The 22,377-nt window shown below is 39.2% G+C and overlaps 2 protein-coding genes across 5 annotated transcripts in view; one reads left to right on the top strand and one right to left on the bottom strand.

Moving 5' to 3' along the window:
* Window positions 1-11,575, top strand: part of ryr3 (ryanodine receptor 3) — a 117,606-nt gene extending 106,031 nt beyond the window's left edge. For all 4 annotated transcript variants that reach the window (XM_085373024.1, XM_085373022.1, XM_085373021.1 and 1 more), the window contains 16 exons: window positions 32-1,314; window positions 1,415-1,467; window positions 1,550-1,712; window positions 1,821-1,907; window positions 2,303-2,503; window positions 2,583-2,713; window positions 3,195-3,237; window positions 4,011-4,138; window positions 4,457-4,517; window positions 4,604-4,750; window positions 5,886-6,020; window positions 6,574-6,730; window positions 6,833-6,897; window positions 7,815-7,915; window positions 7,991-8,042; window positions 10,405-11,575. In XM_085373024.1, coding sequence (XP_085229150.1) covers window positions 32-1,314; window positions 1,415-1,467; window positions 1,550-1,712; window positions 1,821-1,907; window positions 2,303-2,503; window positions 2,583-2,713; window positions 3,195-3,237; window positions 4,011-4,138; window positions 4,457-4,517; window positions 4,604-4,750; window positions 5,886-6,020; window positions 6,574-6,730; window positions 6,833-6,897; window positions 7,815-7,915; window positions 7,991-8,042; window positions 10,405-10,500 — 2,903 coding nt within the window. In that variant the 3' untranslated portion in view covers window positions 10,501-11,575. The remainder of the gene's footprint in view (window positions 1-31; window positions 1,315-1,414; window positions 1,468-1,549; window positions 1,713-1,820; window positions 1,908-2,302; window positions 2,504-2,582; window positions 2,714-3,194; window positions 3,238-4,010; window positions 4,139-4,456; window positions 4,518-4,603; window positions 4,751-5,885; window positions 6,021-6,573; window positions 6,731-6,832; window positions 6,898-7,814; window positions 7,916-7,990; window positions 8,043-10,404) is intronic.
* The window catches only part of aven (apoptosis, caspase activation inhibitor), a 50,425-nt gene continuing 39,364 nt past the window's right edge, over window positions 11,317-22,377 (bottom strand). Inside the window, exons 3-6 of the mRNA XM_085373025.1 lie at window positions 14,550-14,620; window positions 14,188-14,283; window positions 13,452-13,761; window positions 11,317-12,050 (exon numbers count right to left, since the gene is read on the bottom strand). Coding sequence (XP_085229151.1) covers window positions 11,893-12,050; window positions 13,452-13,761; window positions 14,188-14,283; window positions 14,550-14,620 — 635 coding nt within the window. The 3' untranslated portion in view covers window positions 11,317-11,892. The remainder of the gene's footprint in view (window positions 12,051-13,451; window positions 13,762-14,187; window positions 14,284-14,549; window positions 14,621-22,377) is intronic.

Raw genomic sequence — 22,377 nt, 5'->3', positions numbered from 1 at the left:
ATGATTATAAAATGTGTGCCTTACTTCCCAGGTAATGTGGTTAATGGAACAATTGGAAAGCAGATGGTTGACACCCTGGTGGAGTCTTCCAGCAATGTGGAGATGATTCTCAAGTTCTTCGACATGTTCCTGAAATTGAAGGATCTCACGACCTCTGACAACTTCAAGGAGTATGACCCTGAGTGTAAAGGCATCATTTCTAAGAAGGAGTTCCAGAAGTCCATGGAGAGCCAGAAGCAGTACAGCCAGTCTGAGATCGAATTCTTGCTCTCGTGTGTAGAGGCGGACGAGAATGACATGTTCAACTACAAGGAGTTTGTGGAGCGGTTCCACGAGCCAGCCAAAGACATCGGTTTCAACGTGGCAGTCCTTTTGACCAACCTGTCTGAACACATGCCGCATGACTCCCGACTTGCCACTTTCTTAGATCTGGCTGAAAGTGTGCTTAGTTACTTTGAGCCTTACCTGGGTCGTATTGAAATCATGGGCAGCGCAAAGCGAATCGAGAGGGTTTACTTTGAGATCAGCGAGTCGAGCCGCGAGCAGTGGGAAAAGCCGCAGGTGAAAGAATCCAAGCGTCAGTTCATCTTTGACGTGGTGAACGAGGGCGGAGAGAGCGAGAAGATGGAGATGTTTGTGAATTTCTGCGAGGACACCATTTTTGAGATGCAGCTGGCCTCACAGATTTCTGAGCCAGAAGTGGTTGAACAGCCCGAAGAGGACGAAGAGGAAGATGGACACAGCATCCTGGAAGAGCTGACTGCAGAGGAAGAGCACGCCCTGGAGTCTGCCTCTGCCTTCACCACCGCATGTCGCTCAGTCAAGAGCAAGATTGCACACGTCCGCCAGATGTTTTCCATTAAAAACATGCGCAAGAAGTTGAAGAAACTCAAGAAGCTGAGCATCAAGGAGATAATCACAGGCTTCTTTGCCTTCTTCTGGATGCTGTTCACTGGGTTTTTTAAGGGTATCTACAGCCTCATCTTTGGTTTCTTCCACGTCATTTGGTCCTCCATGTTTGGTGGAGGTTTAGTCGAGGGAGCCAAGAACATAAAGGTGACGGACATCCTTGGAAACATGCCTGACCCGACTCAGTTCGGCATCCACGGAGATGTGATAGAGGGAGAGAAAGTGGAGGCTATAGAATCATTAGGAAACCTGGACGTAGCGATGGCACCAACAGGGGACGTTGTAGAGGTTGACATGATGATGGAGATGCTGAACGCGCCTAAAAAAGAAGGAGGAAAACATGTGGAGCCAGGCCTGGGGGATGTTTGCGAGCTGAGTGCTGAGCCCTCCGCTGATCATAAGAAGGTCCATAGTCACAAACACAACTTAGATATCTGCCTTTAATTCCCCCTTCCATCCATCCTCTCATCTTATATAAATGTTTTTTTGTTTTTGTTCTTTGCAGAAAGCTGCTGCCAAGAAGGTTGAAACCCCTGAGAACGAACCAGAAAAAGCAGAGTGAGTAACACTAAGTGAAATTAAAAGTAATTGTCATCAAAATAAAATTAACTTTAAAGCAAATAAAAAATGATAAATACAGCACAGAGAACCAAGAGAAGGAGGATAAACCAAAGGAGGAGGAAGCTAAGGAGCCAGTGACAGAGGAGAAGCCCAAGACCAGGTCAAGTCAGCCTAAAGAGCCAGCACCTGCGTTCATGTCCAGTATTTTTGCAGTTCTGGATGTCTATCTGAACAAGACGCTGGTAAGTCATCATATTTGGTTTCATTCCTTATGCAGTTATCTCTAAAATGTGGGCACACTTTGAAAGCTATCAATAGTTAGTCTTACTGTGAAACTTCTTTCCTCACAGAACTACCTGGCTCGTAACTTCTATAACCTCCGCTTCCTAGCGCTGTTTGTGTGTTTTGCCATCAACTTCATTCTGCTCTTCTACAAGGTAACTCAAGCGTTAAAGTTTCAGTCAAAGTGGAGCGCAGATTTTCCATAAAACTGAAAAGTGACAAAAGGTGACATGACATGAATATCACAAGTGAATTTGCGCTGCCACTTAAATAAGAAACACAAAACAAGGAAGTCTAAAACAAGTCATTAAAACTTTGACCAAAACTTTCATAAAAAAAGTCTGTTTAGACAGCCTTTAAAACAGCAACGTGTTGAGTGCTGTGTTGTAGCAGAGAGACATCAATCAATAACTCCTGAAAAGCTTCATATCGGTGTAGGCGTTCCCAATGATCATAGAAGTCAAAATGCAAAGATAAAGCTGGAAACATCTGGTAAAAATGTCCCAATATATTCATTATGTGAGTGTACAAGTTATTTTTTGCGCTTCAGGTCACTGGTGAAAGTGATGAAGAAACTGATGATGAAAACCGCTGGGGTGCTGACGAAGAGGATGACGAGAACACGTTCTTTGACATGGATGAGTTTGTGCTTCAGGAGAGCACCGGCTACATGTTACCAACGCTGCGCTTCTTGGCAATATTCCACACCGTCATCTCGCTCGTCTGCCTGGTCGGGTACTACTGCCTGAAGGTGGGGAATGCCTTTGTTTGGCTGAAAATGGTCACTTTCTAAAAGATGCAGTCTTACTGTCCCAGTGTTTTGATTTCAGGTTCCTTTGGTGGTTTTTAAGAGGGAGAAGGAAATTGCCAGAAAGCTTGAATTTGATGGGCTGTACATCACTGAGCAGCCATCTGACGATGATATCAAAGGCCAGTGGGATCGACTTGTAATCAACACCCCGTGAGTTTGTGGCCTTGTTAAAAATGTGGTTTGGATTTTGTTTGAAATTATCTCGTTTAAAAATAGTATATAAATATACGTTCATCTGGACGTAGCGTTTTCCAGATGAACAGAATCAGAGTCAGACTGTTACCTTTATAGCACACAAAGTGCTTTCTACTGTCTTCTTCACCCAGTCACATAAATATTCATACCAGGCTTTTATCTATCCCAAGCACTAAATTTTCCCACTCCGATAAACGCATTGGGTGCGACTTGGTTTTCAGTATTTTGCCTGAGGATGCTTTAACACATGGACTGGATGAACCGGAGATTGAGCCCAGATTGATTGATAAATAAACCAATTCCAGATGGATTTCTGATTCTCATTTATGTCTCCATTTGTTAATTGTCTGATCATTAAATATCTGATATTAGGGTTAAATATTAGACAATATTACAACAGGTGAACTGAGTCTCTGTTGTTCACTTTCCATTACAGATCCTTCCCAAACAACTACTGGGACAAATTTATCAAGCGCAAGGTGAGTGTGGAGGAATGAGATGACCATTTTCCTGGATTAATGTGGGATTAAACCTATTCTTAAATTGAAAACCTTTTCATGCTAGTTTTGAATGATTTTTTTTATTTTCTTCTTAGTTTGGGACTAGGCTTAATCTTCGATGTCAGGGAAGCTGGTTTGCAGGCTGTATTATATTCTAAGCTTGACCCTTTAGCGCGATTAGACTAATGTCGGTGTAGCTCACACTGAATATGGAAAAAACACATATTTGTTTTTCTAAATTGCAAAATCCCCCGAGGGTACTTGTGTTTTAAGGGTGACTAGTGTCACTTTCTCTAAACTGAAATACTAGACAAACTCTCAAACACTTTAGACTTTCTTACCCACAGCTTGGAGTAATAGAAAGCCACTTTAAGCAAAAATACAGTTCATGATTTGTTGGGAGCTATTCGCCTGTTATTCTAAGATTGTTCCCCATCCCACCCACTGTCAGATGACTATGTATGTGTTGACTTTTAAATAAGATAAATAAAGATAGTTTTGAACTGTGAAACATGCAAAGCTGCCCTCGAAACAACTTAAGAATAAAATATGGAGCTGGAGGTGTAGGAAGAGCCTCTAATGGTGGTTGGCGAACAGCTTGTAGATACATTAACGCCACCCTCTGGTGGCAGTTGTGCATTACATTAGATACTACACAGTTAGTTGCATGCCATTCAGTTTTTGTTTTTTTTCATTGCTAGTTAAAGTTAACTAATGAACCTGTTCTCTCCTGTGCTCCTCTATATGTGCAGGTTATTAACAAATATGGTGATCTCTATGGAGCAGAACGCATTGCTGAGCTTTTAGGCCTAGATAAGAGCGCTTTGGACTTTGACCCCACAGTGGAAACTGTTGAGAAAGAAGCGTCCCTGGTATCCTGGTGAGAACACACCTCCCGTTTTCTTATTCCTCCTTCAGAGATGCGCATGCAGTAAACACATTTATCTATTACATTACGTGACTCCAATGTTGTAATAGAGTACAGTCAAGGAGGGTTTTTAAGACTCTCCTTGACTAGAGATGAACAATTTTGAAGAGATGCACCTGGTCGTTGGCAAGAACTGCCACAGAAACTACAAAACTGTACCTACTCTTATCTATCTCTATTAACATGACTTGACCAAGTACAAACTCAGTTTTTGTTGATGAGTTTAAATATATATGTAAACACAAACGCCTTTCACTTTGTCATCAACAGGCTGAGCTCCATTGATACAAAGTACCACATCTGGAAACTGGGCGTGGTCTTGACTGACAATGTAAGTTTAAGTCCACATAAAATCTACCATCAGTGTGATGTTCAAAAAGAGCCTCATAAAAAAATATTTACCTTTTCCTCCTCCAGTCTTTCCTGTATCTCATTTGGTACACCACCATGTCTATTTTTGGACACTTCAACAACTTCTTCTTTGCTGCTCATCTGCTGGACATCGCCATGGGATTCAAGACCCTTCGCACCATCCTGTCATCTGTTACTCACAATGGCAAGCAGGCAAGTAGTTTTACCAGCAGAGGGAGCCAGAGTTCAAGGAAAAGCAACAATTGCACAATACAAGCGTTCTACTCGCTTGAACTCAAACAATGAAAGAAATGATTCCTGGTGCATTTTTGGCTCATCTTTAAAAAGTTTCAAAACTGTATAAAATGTATTTGTTTCAGCAAACAATCTTTGTCTGAGTCTATGATACATAACAGAGACCAAACAGGGATGAAAGAACTAGCATCGTGACTCATACTGAATATAAATATAATCAGATCATGAAAATAATACAAACAAGGAATGGCTCAGAAATCTGCTCCATGGAATATTAGATAAACAGTCATGAGAAATAAATAAAAAGACATAAAACAGTTAAGGACACAAGATTTTGCTTTTATTTTGAGGTTGTTGGAACATTCATGCAGATTTTTCAGGAATAGGCCATTCCTACTGACTCCAAAAGCTGTCAGGAGGTGCCTAAAAACTAACTGCTAAATGAGCAAAGAGATGGATGACAGTATAATGTTTTGGGTTTTTTTTGGTTTTTTATTGTTGCTGTTTGTCTCTTTACTTGATGTTCAACGAAGCCTTCTGCAGAACATGATGGTCTGATTCTGTCGGCTCATCAGCTCAGGCATTTAGTTGCCAAGGCTTGTTAGGGCTTCATCTTTGTCTAATGTAGGAAGACAGGGCACGACCCTATTAACACTATGAAATATGTCAGACTGGAGTTAAAGTTTGCTTCTTTTCAACAGTTTCGACAGTTGGACTGAATGACAGTATATAAAACAGATGGTATACATATGCAAAGCATCAACGGGGAAAGATGATGTGTGATGGCACAAACCTTGGGTCTTGCACTTCTGAAGGTCTTGAAAGTCTGAATACTGATGAAAGCTAAGAAAGTACTTTAGTGCAGAACTTTATTTGAAGAAAAAAAAAAACCCACAGTAGCATTGACACTTTTCTACAGTCTGACAGAAACTGCAAAAATTACTCTCAAAATTTACAGTCAAACAAAAAGGAAGGCCCCAATTGTGCCTCTGAGACGAGTCTGTCTCCTCTATTGTTGCCTCTAATCGTCACTGAGATTAAAAGAATTTCAGATAAAATGTATCCAATTAAAATGAGTCTCCTCTCCTTTCAGCTCGTGCTGACTGTGGGTTTGCTGGCTGTGGTCGTCTATCTCTACACCGTGGTGGCCTTCAACTTCTTCAGGAAGTTTTACAATAAGAGCGAGGATGAAGACGAGCCCGACATGAAGTGCGACGATATGATGACGGTATGTCTGACCACCTCCGGTGCCTATTCATGTGAAAGTGGCTGAAAATTGAAAAATACCTTTCTTTTGTGGTGAAAATGAAAGACTTCATTCCTTAGCAAGGACACATTTTGAGCTGAAAGAAAAAAAACATGGGGCTTTTAGTTTGAATGGTTGACTTGAACATGTTTGCCTCTTAGCCTTGTTCAGGGTCCAGAGGTAGAAGGTGTCTATTGGACAGCATTTTCTTATCTTTTATAAATTATTTCCTAGTTAATGTTTCTACAAATGAAGCCTCTAAATAGAGTCTTTATACTGGAAGTACAGTAACAGCTTACAAACGATTTTTCATAATCTTTTGTAAAACGTAGACCTTGATGACTCCTTTTTTTTAAACCTTACTCTAATAGATGGCTCAGAACCTCCAGCTGCATCTCCAGTGACACTCAGTCTTCAGCCATGTTTTGTAGTTTGAAATATAGAATGAAAAAAGAGAAGTTTCCACTTTCATACTTCCCAGCCAACACTGAATGAGGTGTAGCTTCCTTTAATGCCTGTTTCCGCCCCTCTGTAGTGCTATATGTTCCACATGTACGTGGGTGTGAGAGCTGGAGGAGGTATTGGAGATGAGTTAGAGGACCCAGCTGGAGACCCATACGAGCTCTACCGCATCCTGTTCGACATCACCTTCTTCTTCTTTGTCATCGTCATCCTGCTGGCCATCATCCAGGGTACGTGAAACTATTTCTCATTATCTGCGTTTAAGTTAAAAACCACACAGGTCTTTGTTTTCTTCTCATGCTCCTCTAACAGAGAATTGCACCTTTCTTCAGGTTTAATCATTGATGCCTTTGGTGAGCTGAGAGACCAACAGGAGCAGGTGAAAGAAGACATGGAGGTAAGACTCTGCTCTAGCCAAGCTGTCTGTTGCCAGCTATATTGTTGCTTCAGTAAGTGACAGTATTCCCTTCCTGCTTTATGTGAGTTAAGGAGCATGAACACAGGAAGCAATTTATTTGCCTCCATCGCTCTTTAGCTGATGGTTTTTGCAAACAGACCTTTGATACCTGTTTGTCCTCTAATGCTTTTACAACCCCATCATAACTTTAATGACCGGAATCCTGTGTTCTCATTGGTGGTTCAATTGTTTGTCTAAAAATAGAGAAAAGTTTAACTTGACTTTTAATCACCGGTGATTATTTCACCCATCGTTGCGTGAAGTTGACAAATATCATTGACTTTAAACAGTCTCTGGTCACTACACTGCTGGTGATGTAATAATCCTATAGTCAGTCAATCCAACTCGAATTGTTTTTGAGTGTTTTCTTCATTAGTTAGTTTATCCCCTTGTGCCACAGACTAACTTAATTGTCTAATTAATTGTCTATTCCTGTGAGCCACACTGTGCAGAGGAACAAAACTGGCACAAATAAATAAATGTGCTGATAAATTAACTGAGAATAAATATTACAAATAACTGCAGGCAATAATTAATTTAGGCATTTTTCTCCTATTTGTCTGTAATATAATGTTTTATTGCTCCAATTGTTTTATTCTCTCAGTTGTACGACACTTTGGTCAATACTTGTTGTTTTTAAATGTTGATAAGGTGACTTGACCAGAATGTATGGCAAACTTTTTTCTTGTTTTGCATCTATTTGCATTTGTTTCCATTTTAGCTTTCAATAATTCAAATTATTGTTCTTTTAACATATTTCACAAGAAAAAACTGATTAGCAGAAATCTACTTAGCAGGTTCAAATAGGATGATGACAGTCATCACTAATTTTCGATCCCCACTCATTTGTCTTCCAGACCAAATGTTTCATCTGTGGAATTGGGAATGATTACTTTGACCGGACGCCTCATGGCTTTGAAACTCACACCTTACAAGAGCACAACCTAGCCAACTACCTGTAAGTACAGAAATATGACCAAACGTAATGTGACTGAAGTTTTCCCCCTTTAACACTTGTGCCTCCTGTCTGCAGGTTCTTCCTGATGTATCTGATTAACAAGGATGAGACTGAGCATACGGGTCAGGTATGTGAGCGAACACCAGTCTGTAGTATTTGGTCATTTTAAACACGATATGCATAATCTGCCGTCTGTGACCAATCTCAAAAGAACAAAAGGAAAAACTGGAATGTAACAGACTCTAACTTCAGTAGGTTTACTTATGCAACATATCAAGTGGGTTGAAATGTTGCACAAGGTACAGCTTTGCTGGAGAAAGAAGCAATGCGTGGGCTTCCTTTGACTTCTGATATTAAGTTGTTATTGTTGTGCACCTGAGATTCAACTTGGTTTTCTGTTTGATGTTCGTGTACTTTTTCTTAAGATACAAATTTAGCAAAGAAATAGAAAGCTTGCAGTTGTTATTCCTTTAAGCTGCAAAGGACCGCATTCAGCTACTAGGAGTGAATAAGTCACAAAAACAGTGTAATCACTGACATGCCGTTGAGCTACATCCTTAATCTGTCTACTGACGGGATATATAGTCACTGCAGATGGGATGAAACTATTTCACAACATCATATATCATCATAGTATTAATGCAACTAAACAAGTGTTCTATCGTTTGCAGTCAGACCATCTGAAATTTGTGACACAAAGGGCCAGATTTACTATGCAAGGCTTATTACCATGATAGTGCAATTGCAAAAACGTAATGATGGGAAGGAAAAGTTCTGAGGCTAATCTGCTTACAAGCCACCGATTTATAAACAAGAATGCAGTCAGTCTATTCATGGGCCAAGAACAGACAGACCTGATGAGGGAGCATGAGCGAGTGACTAATGTGCTAACAAAAGTACTGCATAAACACAGACACGCGTTCCTCTCTTAAAAAAAAGAAATAAATAAATAAGACAAACTGAACGTCTTTCATATAAGGGCGAAATCTTCTGCCAGAAATTACTGCCGCCTGCGTTTGGTCCTGAGGTCTGAGACTCAGGTGGCGCACAGGATTCATCAAGAGGAGGGCTGCGTCATGATCCTGTTCTACTGTATAAAAATGTAATCTGCGTAACGGCCGATCTGCTGTTATAACAATGAACACAGACTATTTATTAGGTACACATTGATAGTACCAAGGTGGACCCTCCTTTGCCAACAGATTTTGTTCCATATTGACTTGATGGCATCAGCTACACGCCCGTGATATGAATCTCAAATTCTCAGTTCTGGATTAGATTGAGACCTGATAACATTAGAGGTCATTTCAGTACATTAGACTCACTGTTACATTCAAGAAATCAGCTCAAAATGATGTTGAGACATGGCATGATGTGCTGTTAGATAGCAGCCATTAGAAGACGAGTACACTGTGGTCAGTGACACATTGGGGGGGGGCAGACATGGTTAACACTAATACTCTGGCATGCTGTGGTGTTCAAATTAGTTGGTTTAAGGGGCCCAAAGTGTGTTAACAAAATATCTCCCACACTATTAAGCCATCAACATCGGGCTGACCCACTGATATGAGACAGGGTGGATACTTTCACATTGTTTATGCTAAATTCTGACCAGTATCGAAATATTGCAGCAGAAATTGTCTTGACCCTGTCTGCTGAGTCATTGCCGTGTGATTGGCAAATTAGATATGTGTTCATGTGGCTTAATGCACATCGCTTTTATTTTCTGCATGCGGTGTGACACTGTAGATAATTACTATAGTCAATATTACATATCGTAACATTTAGACATTAATCAAACAAACTAACACACTTTAATATATTAATACTTCAATATGGTGTGTAGGAGTATATAGGAGTCTAAAAAAAGTGTACACTGTTGATAAAAGACAAACAGATGTCTGTATAATATATTGATCTCTATGTAGAAACGTGACCAAGCCTAAAGCACTGAAAACTGCTCCACTCCCTCTAAAACAAGATGCATCTGTGTGTCTTCTATTGGGATTATTAGTTAATCCATTTCATGTGGGACCCAGAGTTCCAGGAGAAATTCTGGCACTGCACTCCGAGCTCTGAGGCATCCACCTGTGCAAGATACGCACCCAGTCTCTCCCACTCTCCCATTCTCATTTCAAATAAATGAACAGTCCTTGCGGCAACTATCACAACCACATCAAGTTCAAAATAAGATGTGCTTTTTTCTACGTTGGCATGCATGCATGCAATAACGCAAGCCACAGAAACACCTGTGTCCACATCTTTGACTTGCAAAGGTGACTCTGCGCCTCTTTAGTAAAAGCACGACAGTAGCTTCTTAAAGCCAAAGGAGGTTTTTGTGATGACGCAGATTGTAGGTAAATCTGGCCCTAACAGTTTTCTGAGGACAGAGGTCAGCAAGACCGAACAGTACAAAAAGATCTGTGAATGAGTATAACCAAAACTATGTGCAGCCGTGGACCCTTTAAATCATTCCCTTCCCTTTTCAGGAGTCATACGTGTGGAAGATGTACCAGGAGAGATGCTGGGACTTCTTCCCCACTGGAGACTGCTTCCGTAAGCAATATGAGGACCAGCTGGGTTAGAGCGGGTCGCCTCGTCTGCTGCTCTGAACCCCAATCTCCACTTTGCTTCTACCTGGAAAAAAGACATTGAACTTGACTTCACCCTGTTACCAGAACACACACCGTCATAGTGTCGAAAAATGTAAAGAGGAAAAAAAAAATCTGAATTCTGACACAAACGCAAAACATAACGACTCTAAAATTTACAACTGACGATTGGACATTTCGGGTTTGCGTGTTCTTCGTTGTTACTGAAATAGTCTCCTGCCACTACGCCTCTTTTATGCAAATAATTCTTTTAATTCTGATTCACATTGCCTTTTTTCACTTGCTTAACCCCAACCTGCTGCACAATTTGTTGTTTGTAGACATCTGATAATTGTGAAGGGTTACAGCATGACAACTGAATGTCGGAATATGCACAATTTCTAGATTAGCGCCAGGATGTTACGGTCACTTCCTACCCAAACCACAAGTGAATGGATGTGTGCTGCTAGTAATGATCTAGTTAACATCCAAAGAGTGAGACCTGATTTGCCTTTCAAAGCTGGTTCAAACCTGTCTGATGACATGAAGATGGTTCTTCCAGGACCAGAGACAACTCTCACTTTAGGTGTTTATCAAGTGCCGATGTGCCTTATGGAAAAAAAAAAAAACTATGCAAAAGAGAAAAAATATCATTTTTGCCCCTCCTAACACAAGCAGTGCTCTGTTCTGGATTAGCTATAAGCAAATTTAGGTAAAGCTAGTTTTGGGCTTTTACATTTAAAAAAAAGAAAAAAAAGAAAAAGAAATATTTGTTGTATAATATCTAGATGATCCTTGTGTAAATGTTGCTTAGTTTGGTTTTGTTCCTGAACTGTGGTGTCCTGCCCACCTGCACTTGTTTCTACAGTAGAGGAACCCCACAACAAACGGACAATTAAACAGCAAAACTTGGGTTGAGAATTTATTGACGACAAACTGGTTACCCGCTCTTGTCTGGCCATTTATATGTATGTAGTAGCTTTGGTAAACTGCACTTCTTTTTTGATGAGGGGAAGAAAATGAATAAAGTAAGTGACGCAGTGAACCAAACGTGTCGTCTGTGACCTCTTTCACTACCCGTCTGTCACCAATCCTCTGAAGCAAAACACTCCAGAGTCAAAACTTTCACAGGGAACAGAGAATTCTCTCTGAAACAGGGTGTGCTCCAGGAACGTTTTGACATACACTCACAAATGTTCGAGATGTACTGTCCCAACCTTTACACCTCCAAAACAAAACATATTGCCTCTCTTACAGCACGGGGGGGCAGGTCCGTGTGAAACGAGGAAGCATCAAACTTTAGCATCATAAACTTCCAGGTGGACGTAATTTTTCAAAGGATGGAAGTTGAAGCGATTGAACTGCCATGACCAAGTTCCCTGAGGGTCAGGAGATCATGCTGTCGAGCCAGTCCTCCAGGTCTTCCTCAGTCATTTCCTGTTTGCTGGGCGCAGACTGTGGAGGTGCGATGTCTTTGTCCTTCATCACCTCCATCATCTTCTCTTCTATTGGCTTTGCTGTCACGTCTTTCACTTCCTCACATTCTGCAGGTTAATAACATGATGGGAGACATATTTTTAGTCTTTCCTCTAAACTTGCCTTCTGCTAAGTAATTTTAACTTTATTATCTGTGCTTTGATTACACCACATGTGAATATTGCAATCATGCAAAGCATAAAATCAACAACCATCCAGCGTCTCTAAAACTCAGTAACATTATTATATTTAAAATACTAAGTGTTAAAAAAATTAATACTTCTGTGGTATGAATCTCTGTTTCAGAGTTATGAGCCGGTAAGTGTTCAGTGCAACTGAAAAATTTGCTTTCAAGAAAATGTCTTAATTTGCTGCTTAATAAATATCCAGCTATTACTGCAAATAGCTGGATATTTTTCAATATGTAAAGAACAACCTGCTTAGTCTTCAATTTTTTTTGCGTTAACATTAGGCTTTAAACATTGCCCAAAGTAACTTGTCAGCACAAAAGGTGGAAGTTAACATCCTTGGTAGCTTATCTTATCTCTCTAGTAGTTAATCTAACACCACGTGTGTGGGGGGGAAAAAAAAATCCTAAAATTGTAGGTTTTTTTGTTTTGTTTTGTGTTAAAAATAAATACTTAAAAAAATAAATAAATGTATTTACATGCTTAGGTCCACGTTGCCTGACCGCCTGGCAGGGTAAAGATAATAAGCGATCAGTTTTTTACGGCTGAGGGGTAAAAACTAATTAAAATAAAAATATGTAGGAAAGATCCTTAGTGTTAGTATTTTTTTTTTAGTTGGGTACAATTTTATTACATCTTGCCTAATGAGCCATTGATGGCTGTTTATTGAGACTCTGGATGTCGGTGAGTCAAATGCTTTCAAAAAGCAGTTTTTCTTGTAATACCTGTACTGATTTTTCCAAATGTTGCCTACAACACATGACCGTCATACAATAATAACTAAAAACGCTAAAATGAGCCCAATAATCTAAACTAAAACCAAACAATTTCAACAATAAAAAAAACAAAAAAATCCACTCTGCAAATTAGCTGAAACTAAACTGAATAAAAAAAAAAACAAAAACAAAAACTAGTCAATCCAAAATAATAAAAAATAATAATAACTCTATTAAGATCTATAGCTATCGAATCTTTAGGTCCCAAAGTTTCACAATGGCCACTTTTAAGGTTAAACTGCTAGCATGCCATGTTTTGTTTACTCTTTCCAGTTAAAAGATTATGATCTCACACAACTGTCAAAAAGATATATGTTGTGCATGACAAAGTAAATATACAGTATAATATTATTAATGAATTTCTTTCTTTACACTAAGCTAACTGAAGCTTACTATTCTCCACACAGACAAGACAAGACGAGAGCGACATTAATCTTCTACATTTCCCCCAGGCTATCACACATCGCTCAACGTGCAGGGACAGACTATCATTAAATATACTTGCCCTTCTCTTTAACAGCGCTCTCCATTTCTGCACCGCTGACAGGCTCGTTTCCTACATCACCTGACACTGGTTTCTGTAAGTTGAGCAGGTTGTCCAGCTCTTCATCAGCATCATCCACCAGAGTCTCAGTAGCAGCAGCTGAGGAAGAAAGCTGTGAGCCTGAGCCCCCCACTGGGTTTGCATCCACGGGGACTTTCTGGCTGATGCTGAGGCTTTTTGAAGCTGTGGATGGAGGTGTGAATTTGGACATTTTTGGCACTTCCTGTTTAGGTGCTAGAGTCATACTGGGCAGCTCTACTGGTGCTGAGACCTGAAACATCAGGTAAAGTAAAAAAAAAAAAAAACAGCTCTTGTCATGCATGTCTCTGAGAAAAACACAAAGATACAGAAGCCATATTTTCTTTTTTCTCAGAAGGTAATCAACACAGTGTATTAATCTACTGGGTGAAAATAACCAGACATGTATCAATAAATACAAAAAGGTCAGTCTATTGTTTTATTTTTATATATACTTAATTTAACCTGACATGCCTCCATGCCATATCTTGCAACCCTAAATCCCAAAAAGTTGGGATGCTGTGTAAAATGTAATACATGAATGCAATGATTTGCAAATAAAATCTTTTGTTCACAGAAAACAGAAAACCTAATTCCTCCATATAAACATATTTGTGGTTAAAGTTTACCTCCCGAACAACACCCAACCACAGTGTGCTGGGCATCAGCTAACACTTGCCTGAATCAACTCGGGCTCCAGGTCGAGTTTCTGATGCAAAGGCACTTCTTGAAGAATCTGGGTAAGAGCTGGGAGGTCCAAAACAATCCCTGCCATCTGGAGAACAAATGAGAACACAGACTGCAAACAAATGTTTGTATCTACAGAGTTTAGGTGAGTGAGAGCACTATCAGATTCAAAGTCTTCATAATAAATGGATGAACTTTTGTCCAACATTAAGCACATGAACACTGTACTACAACAACAGTATGAATCTGATATCTTAATCGGAATATTCTTTATAACTGTAACTGCTGTGTATTTTAAAGACTTAAAACTCCATAAATCAATTTTAAAAAGGAGCGGTGGTGATATAATTTTACCTGACTGATATCAAGCTGGTCCATCTCCCATTCTTTTTCTTCTGCAAACCGGAAATGCGTGAACGAATCCCCTGTGAGAAAACGATGCACAGAAACAAAACGTTTTGGCGTTATGACCGCAGCAGTGTAATCCCCAAACTATCTGTTAAAGCTAAAACTCACAGACACATTCACTTTAGTATTTTTTTCACACAAACACAGCTCCTGCCTCTGCAGAGCTTGTACAAACCAACAGAGTGGCCTTCATGTCCACAATGTCTACGATGTTTTTCTCTGGAAGGCAAAAGCTTTGTGTAAACTCTTGATCAGTTTGAGCGTTACAGCAGAGCTAGTCTGCTTTCGCAGCATTACCGGTCTGAGGGCTCTTGTCACTACAAAGACACTGAGGATGTATTATTAATAAGCGCACAGCAGCGGTGCCACACACTCAGCAGACAGATGAACAAATGAGAAAACCGTCAAGATGAAACTTGTTGTTTGAGTGTAGCACAGCGCGCGAGGAGCACCTGAGTCAAAAAACAGCATCCAGAACAACAAGGCCACATGTCAGATGTGAAGCACCACTCTTACAGCTCCTCATTTTTGCATGTGGTTATTTCCACAATGTTCTAGGAGGATGTCATTTTGCTGGAATAACAGGTCGCTTGTAGAAATTTTTACACTACAAAATGGAAGTCTTTCTTTATTCTAACTGAAATCTAAATATTCTTAAATCCCACAACATTTTCATCCTTCCTTTGTGAAGTAAAGAATGTGGGGATAACCTAAAAGGAACAGCTCATCTGAGATAACGCAACACTTAGCAGAACTAGGACACATCAATTAATCAATGAAAAAAAAGTGCTAAAACCATCAAAAAATAAAGTTAAACTAGACTTCTTTATACCCTCTGGAGTTTTTGTTTTAACTTTATTCCACTTAAAGGAAAATTCAAGGTTAGACACCTGCTAGATTTTAGTGTTAAAAATGATAGAGAGAGGTCTTGGAGAGAGTTCTGTCTGATTTATTATACACATTATTATTCAGAGAAGATATTAGGGACAGGATGAATGCTGAGGGGAGTGTGGTATAACAGAACACTTTATATTTTTTGTCTTTTTACCCTTTTAAGTTTACATACTGGCTAAAAAAATGAACTGGATGACAGATTAAAATATGCTTGGTTGCTAGCAAAAAAAGGTTTCATGCAAAAGTAGCACAACTGGCAGGCTCCTGTGTACGCAACTGTTTTTTTACCTGTAAATGTCCATTTAAAAGCATTGCAACCAGGATACAATCAGCCAACTTAGCATAAACAGTAAAAGGAGGAAAAGGAAGCAGTTAACCTGGCAGCAACTTGTTGCTAACTAACATGTTACAGCTACAAAAACAGAGCACCCCTGCAGACAGGCATGCTTCAAGCCCCTCCCACCACTAGCAGCTGAACACATGAACAGCAGCACAACAAGCTTGGCAAAACATCTTAAAGCCTGAAACCCAGGGCTTCATAAAATAAAAATAAAAATATTTCTGAGGTCATTAAAGCTCTATTTCAACAACAAAAGTATTTCAGTATTAAACAATCATAAATGTTGTACACCCTTAACATTAGCTGTTTAATTATTAGCAATTACCATATTTTCCATCTGTTAAATAATGATTAAGGTTTTGTATTTTCTTATTTATTTCTATTTTTATTTCTTTATTTTGAAATTTCAATTTCAGTAAGTTGCAGTAAGTACGTTTGCTTCTTTTAGTTTAGTTTTTATTCTTTGAAAATGTTTAGTTTTAGTTTAGTTTTTTGTGCATAAGTATCATTTTATGGGCACTGGGCTCCGTCACTGGAGACAAGATTTAAGAAATCAGTATAGGTATTACAATAAAAACAGACCTTTTTGAAAGCAGTTGCCATGCAGCCTTGTAGAAAAACTAAGGATATAAATTATTTGTATTTTGCTTTGTTTTTTACACCTATGTCTAATTAAGAAGTAAAAAGCATTTGAGAACAGCTCTTAAGAGTGGGGTCTGTCTTGCATTATGGCCACTGTGGTGCTTGTAGTTGGACCTTTTCTTTACAATATTTTTTCTGTGTAGTTATGAAATAGTAAATCTTAATTTTGTAAATCATTTGAAATCATTGACAGATAAATCAAGCAACCCTGGGATCCAGGAAGTTTTCAGCAACTTCTAAAAAAATTTAAAAAATTATATACATATCATCAATAATCATCAGTTGACCACAAAAGTATGATATTGAAAATGAATCAGGTGATACTGGCCTCAAGTACACAGACTGTGGTCAGTCTGCCACACACAGATGGACAGTCAGTGGGAGATCTGACAGAAGAGCTGCAGTCAGATGCAGCTTCGCACTTTGTTATTCTGCCCTCTGCATATTGTATTATGGACACTCTGCCTTCAGGTGTGACCATTAGCACCATCTGCAGTTGTCAGTGATTTGTCGTTCAAGAAGCAAAAGGAGGTCAAGAAGGAGAAAATGCAGGAGGGCTTTTTATCTTCAGGCTGAGTCCCTGCTGTCAAACAGGGTGAATAAAGATGAGTTATGAAAAGGAGCATTACCGAGGTTACAATGACAGTGACGGAGATGGATTAAAAGAAAGGAATGGGAATGTCAGCTTTATGTGACGGCCGTTTGAGAGTACCTTTATGTTGAGACAAAGATTTTCCCCTTCACTGGGAAACTGTGAGAAAATAAGACGAGAAATCGAACCACATCGCTGCTGGCATCTTAAACAGATCAATGATCATTTGCTAAAAATATTCTGCTAAATCAGAGGGAACCATTGCTCAGTGATAAGATCAAGAAACAGCTGCCAGAATTGAATCACCAAGCTGTGAGCTGAAACTCAAACTAGCTTTGCTAAACTACCTATTAATTACATCATTTATATTTTTTTTAAAGTACTCTTCACCTAACTACACAGGTCTACTGACCCTTTAAAATAAAGCTATGTCGCCATGCCATTGAAGAACTTTGTTTTATGTGTCTTCTACCTTTGAGTCTCTGTGCCACCACAACTGATCTGGTATTAAGTAATCAGCTTTAATTTATGAGATTTAAAAAAATGTTTTAACTGCTAAGGAATTATAGCAATTTATATTTAATCAGTTATTCACCAGCAAGGCCACCATGAGGCAATGGTATCTCTGATGTTAGAATGTACCAAATTGCATAAATAAATCCTTTATGAGCTACATTTCAGACATATGTGTGGATTATTTTTAACTAGAAGTGTTCTTCTGCTGTTTTTATTTCCAATTATTTAATTTTTTCCTAATTTTTTCCTATCATTTTTTCATCACGGTTTTTAGGGCTGATGCCAGTAAAATTTAAGGAGCCAGTATCATTTAAGTGTGTGTGTGTGTGTGTGTGTGTGTGTGTGTGTGTGTGTGTGTGTGTGTGTGATATATATATATACATATAAGCTTGTAATCTTAGTTGGAAATATCCATCCCCACCATGTGCTCAGCTGTGATGATATTCTGCTAAATGCACCATAGAAATGGCTGCTGCTCCCTGAGCTCTGATCTGCTGAAGGTTTCTACCTGTTAAAAGGGAGCTCTACCTTTCCACTTTTGCCAAGTGCAGCTCATTGGGTTTCTCTATATTATTGTGGAGACCCCACCATACCTTCAGGTGGCTGTTGCATAAACTAAACTTAGGTGAACTGAAAAGCTAAATTTGTACTAAAACATAAAACTGTCCCTGGTTAGCACTCTCCCTCCTTTTCTGTTTCCTACTCCTCTCTGTTTAACATCCCGTTCACTCAGTCTCCTTCAGTCCAACACAGAGATCTGCTGACATTGGTAAGCTGCCTCCCTCCTACATCTCAAAGCCCAGTGTCCTCCTGATCTGTGTCCATGGAAATATCATTGCATGTAATTCAGAGGCACTGATACAACCATGGCAACTGCTGCCAGCAGGGATGAGAGAAACTTCTGTCAAACCTCCATAAGACACAAAAAGAGAGGAGGAGGACATATAAGCGAGACAACGAAGAGAATGAAAAAGGCAGACTTTTCCTTTCTGCTCAACTTCAGTACCCTGATGCTGTTTTCAGAGTCAAGTCTAACATCTACAGGGAATGTGCCGCCTCAGATGTGTCACCCAGCAGTGTGAAAAACATGGCTGGTATTTTACTAAATACTGGTACTATGATTTAGTTCACATATAACAATAATATCTGGGCTTCATTTGAAAATGTTTAGCTGTACTAAAGCTGCCACAGTGAGCTTAATTATTGATTAGTCAATTAATTATTTTGCCTTTTTAGTATTTTCAGAAGTGAAAATCCACAAATAGGAAACATTTAGTCAGTTTTGCTTGAAAACATGCTTTAAAGGCTTAACTAAGTTCAAATAATCAATAGTAAAAAATGCATTTAATTAACTGTTTCTCAAACTCAGTGCTGTAAACGGTTTGAGTTTTGACGTTTTCAGAGAGGAAAAGGACCTTTCAGGTTCCAGACGGAGAAAGTATTTCTGATCAACCAAACTTCATGAAGCTTTTTTTTAAATTTAATTTTCTTTTCAGATTAAACAACTAAAGTAATATACCAAACCTATATGTTGCTGTTCACTCTAAAAGCTACTTACAGAGATGCACTGATTACAATTTTGTAGGCCAGTTTCCTTTTTTCCCCTGCCTGTAACTGACAGCATATACAAACAAAAATAAACTTTTTCCTAAATTTAAAATGTTATTTTCATATTAAAATATATTATTAAACTTTACTTTCCCCCAAATTGCAATAAGTTAGATCATTTACCAGTATGTTTATATGTCTACCTTTTTTTTTCTTTTTACACTCTAAATAAATAAATGATTTTCCTCATAATAGTTTTGTTTGCTGATACCGAGGCTACCGGTTGGTCGCTAGCTCTGAGCTCTGGCTTGATTTAGCATTAGCTACTTTTCGTTTGTTATGTTTTATAAATGCCCATGTGAGGTTTTTTTTTTTGTTTGTTTTTTTTACTTACAGCATTAAGGATTTTAAAAACTTAATTTAGGCAAAATGAATTAGCTTTAATGTAACACTTTTCTATCAGATTTCTGCTTTCTTCTAATCTGTAAAGTAGATTCATTTATGAAAGTAGAGGTGTGGTAATTGTCCGTCCTCTAAAGCAAACCCAGTAAATTTATATAAATGTGATTGTTATTTTTGATTGTGTAACACTTTTATTTATTTATGTATTTACAGTTATTCTTTCAAAAAATTGATAACTACTATTATTACGGTATGAAAACTGTTAATACTTCTGTTGAACTGTGGTAGGACTTACCGGTACGTGTGATCACTTACGTGATTTGGAGGTCTACGGTTACATTAAAAAATAATAATAATAATAATTTAAGTATAGCCATGTGATTGTTGGGAACCAAGAGTAAATATTAAATGAGCTGCAGGACATTTTTAGTCAGCTTCAATGTTTTGTTTTTCCAGATATGTTTTACTGTGTTATATTTAATCGGTGAAAGATAAATTTAACTTTGGAACCTTTTCATCATACTGTGTGGAAATTCTGTTAAATGCCATGAACCTAACCCATGCCAGCACATATACCCTCACTATACACAAATGATAAAAGATCAATTCAAAGTTCAAATGATTGTCTAAGTGTGTAAGTCTGGCCAGTAAACTTCGGTGAGTTATTCTCAGAGAATAAACACTGCTTCACTCATGCCGTGTGCTAAGTGGCTTAACTGGCATTGTGTAACTTTTTGTATAATGTGGTATCCTGTCTCTTGACATCTTGCTGGCTGAACCCCATTTTAACAAATGAGGTTTTCTGCTCGCAACCGCAGCTTTGCTGAGCTATCTATGGCCCACTCTCATCTTTTATATCTGGGATGTGTTGTTCGCTGTCATTGGCTTAGCTCCTGCCTTTCTGTTCCACTCTGCTCTTTTCCTGCTCTACTCAACGCCACTCTGCTTTCACCTCGCCGCTATTCATCTTCACCCATCTCCTGAGATGTGCTCAGTGTGACAGTCAAGCTTTGGTAAAGTCATGATAAAGACAGGCTACGCTGGTTCTCTGTCACCTGGTTATAAGCACAATGAGGAATTGAAGAAATTTGTATAAACTGTAACAAGACTGCAGCTTTTCTAACCTAAAAGTCACATCAGAGAGTGGTGTTTTAGGACTTTGAAATGTATTTCTTTATTCATTTAGTTTGTAGCTTCTCCAATCTGTTTCTTTATTCTCTTTTATATGATTTTATATTAAGTGTATTCTTGATACACACAGCCTAAGCAAAACAAACTATTTGAAGGCATTTCCATGATCCCCGTTAAACTGGAACTGAACTCTTAACATGTTTTTTTTATGTTCAAGGTTACTGTGGTTGGTTTTGTGATGCATATTATTCACATTTTTAATGTGATCCAAGATTGGGTACCACAAGAAGAAGTGCGAAAGGAACTGACTTGAAAGATATTTTCATGCCGAAACCTGTACAGATCCTCTGTAGCTGGTTACCAAGTACTTGCTACTAATATCACAGATACAGACAATCATCAAACTAGGCATAGGATGTACTTCCTGAGGCAGCTGAAGAAATTCAACCTGCCAACACGGACGATGATGCAATTCTACACTGCAATCATCGAGTCCATCCTCACCTCCTCCATCACCGTGTGGTACGCTGGAGCCACTATCAGGGACAAACAGAGACTGCAGCGTGTTGTGCGCTCTGCTGAGAAGGTGATTGGCTGCAGATTCCCATCTCTGCAGGACCTGTACACCTCCAGGACACTGGTGCGTGCCGCTCGGATCTCAGCTGACCCTTCTCACCCTGGACACAGTCTGTTTGACCTGCTCCCCTCAGGCAGGAGGCTCCGGTCCATTCGCACCAGAACCTCTCGCCACAAGAACAGTTTCTTCCCGTCTGCTGTTGAACACATGAACAATAACCGTATGACTGTTCCCACCACTAACACATGACCCTACGCTGTGTTCACTGCATCATTCCATGTTTGGCACTGATCACCACCTGCACTCATGTATATATCTATCTACTTAGCACTTTTAATTCTTATTCTTATTTTCATGTCTATTTAAGCGTTATATGACAGTATATTTGCACTAAGCACCGCAGCAATTTCCTAATGTTGTAAACCTGCTCAACATTTGGCAATAAAACCCATTCTGATTCTGATTCTAAAACGTGGTCTAGCATTAAGGGATAATCAGTATCCCTTCTACCCGTTGACAGCCCACAAATGTCCTGGCTTGTATTGATTTCTGTGGGGCCCTCCAGATGTTACCTCATCTGCCTAAGCAAGCCAAGGTATCCTACCAGATGACACGCAAAACACTCACACCCTTGTTAACAGGACCACACCTTATGTATATAGTCCTCTTCACCAACCAAAATCGGCTCACTGTATAAAACTGCGGTCCCACCTTAACCTTGATTACTCTTCTTTGCTGGAGCAGTGACTGGCTGAACAGAAACAGGAGGGATATGTAAGGAGATGCAATACCACTGTTCAGTCTCCACTAACACTTGCAGTGAAATGTTGACATTTTATGTGACTGGAAGAGGAATACACACATTCCCTGCTCGCCCTTCTGCCTCCATTTGCTACGAGAGTAATGTAGTGTGATCAGTGAATGATTACTTCTCTTTTAAACTGGCTGTCGTGGCAGATCCTCACTTGATAAGAGAGGAGATAAAGCAAGGCAACTCATAAAAAACTTAAGAGCAACTGAGTGTTGTTATTATTATAACAGTGACAAATCCCATGTGATATGTCTTTGACAGTGCTAAGGGAGACAGACAGAATGGGAAATCTAAGTAAAGAAATAAGAGAAGAGGGCTGAA

Source organism: Diplotaxodon limnothrissa, linkage group LG15, assembly GCF_057381915.1.
Source record: "Diplotaxodon limnothrissa isolate DT_005_m linkage group LG15, D_limnothrissa_male_GT1.1, whole genome shotgun sequence".
In the NCBI taxonomy this organism is placed as follows: domain Eukaryota; kingdom Metazoa; phylum Chordata; class Actinopteri; order Cichliformes; family Cichlidae; genus Diplotaxodon; species Diplotaxodon limnothrissa.
This window is presented reverse-complemented; position numbering and strand designations above follow the sequence as displayed.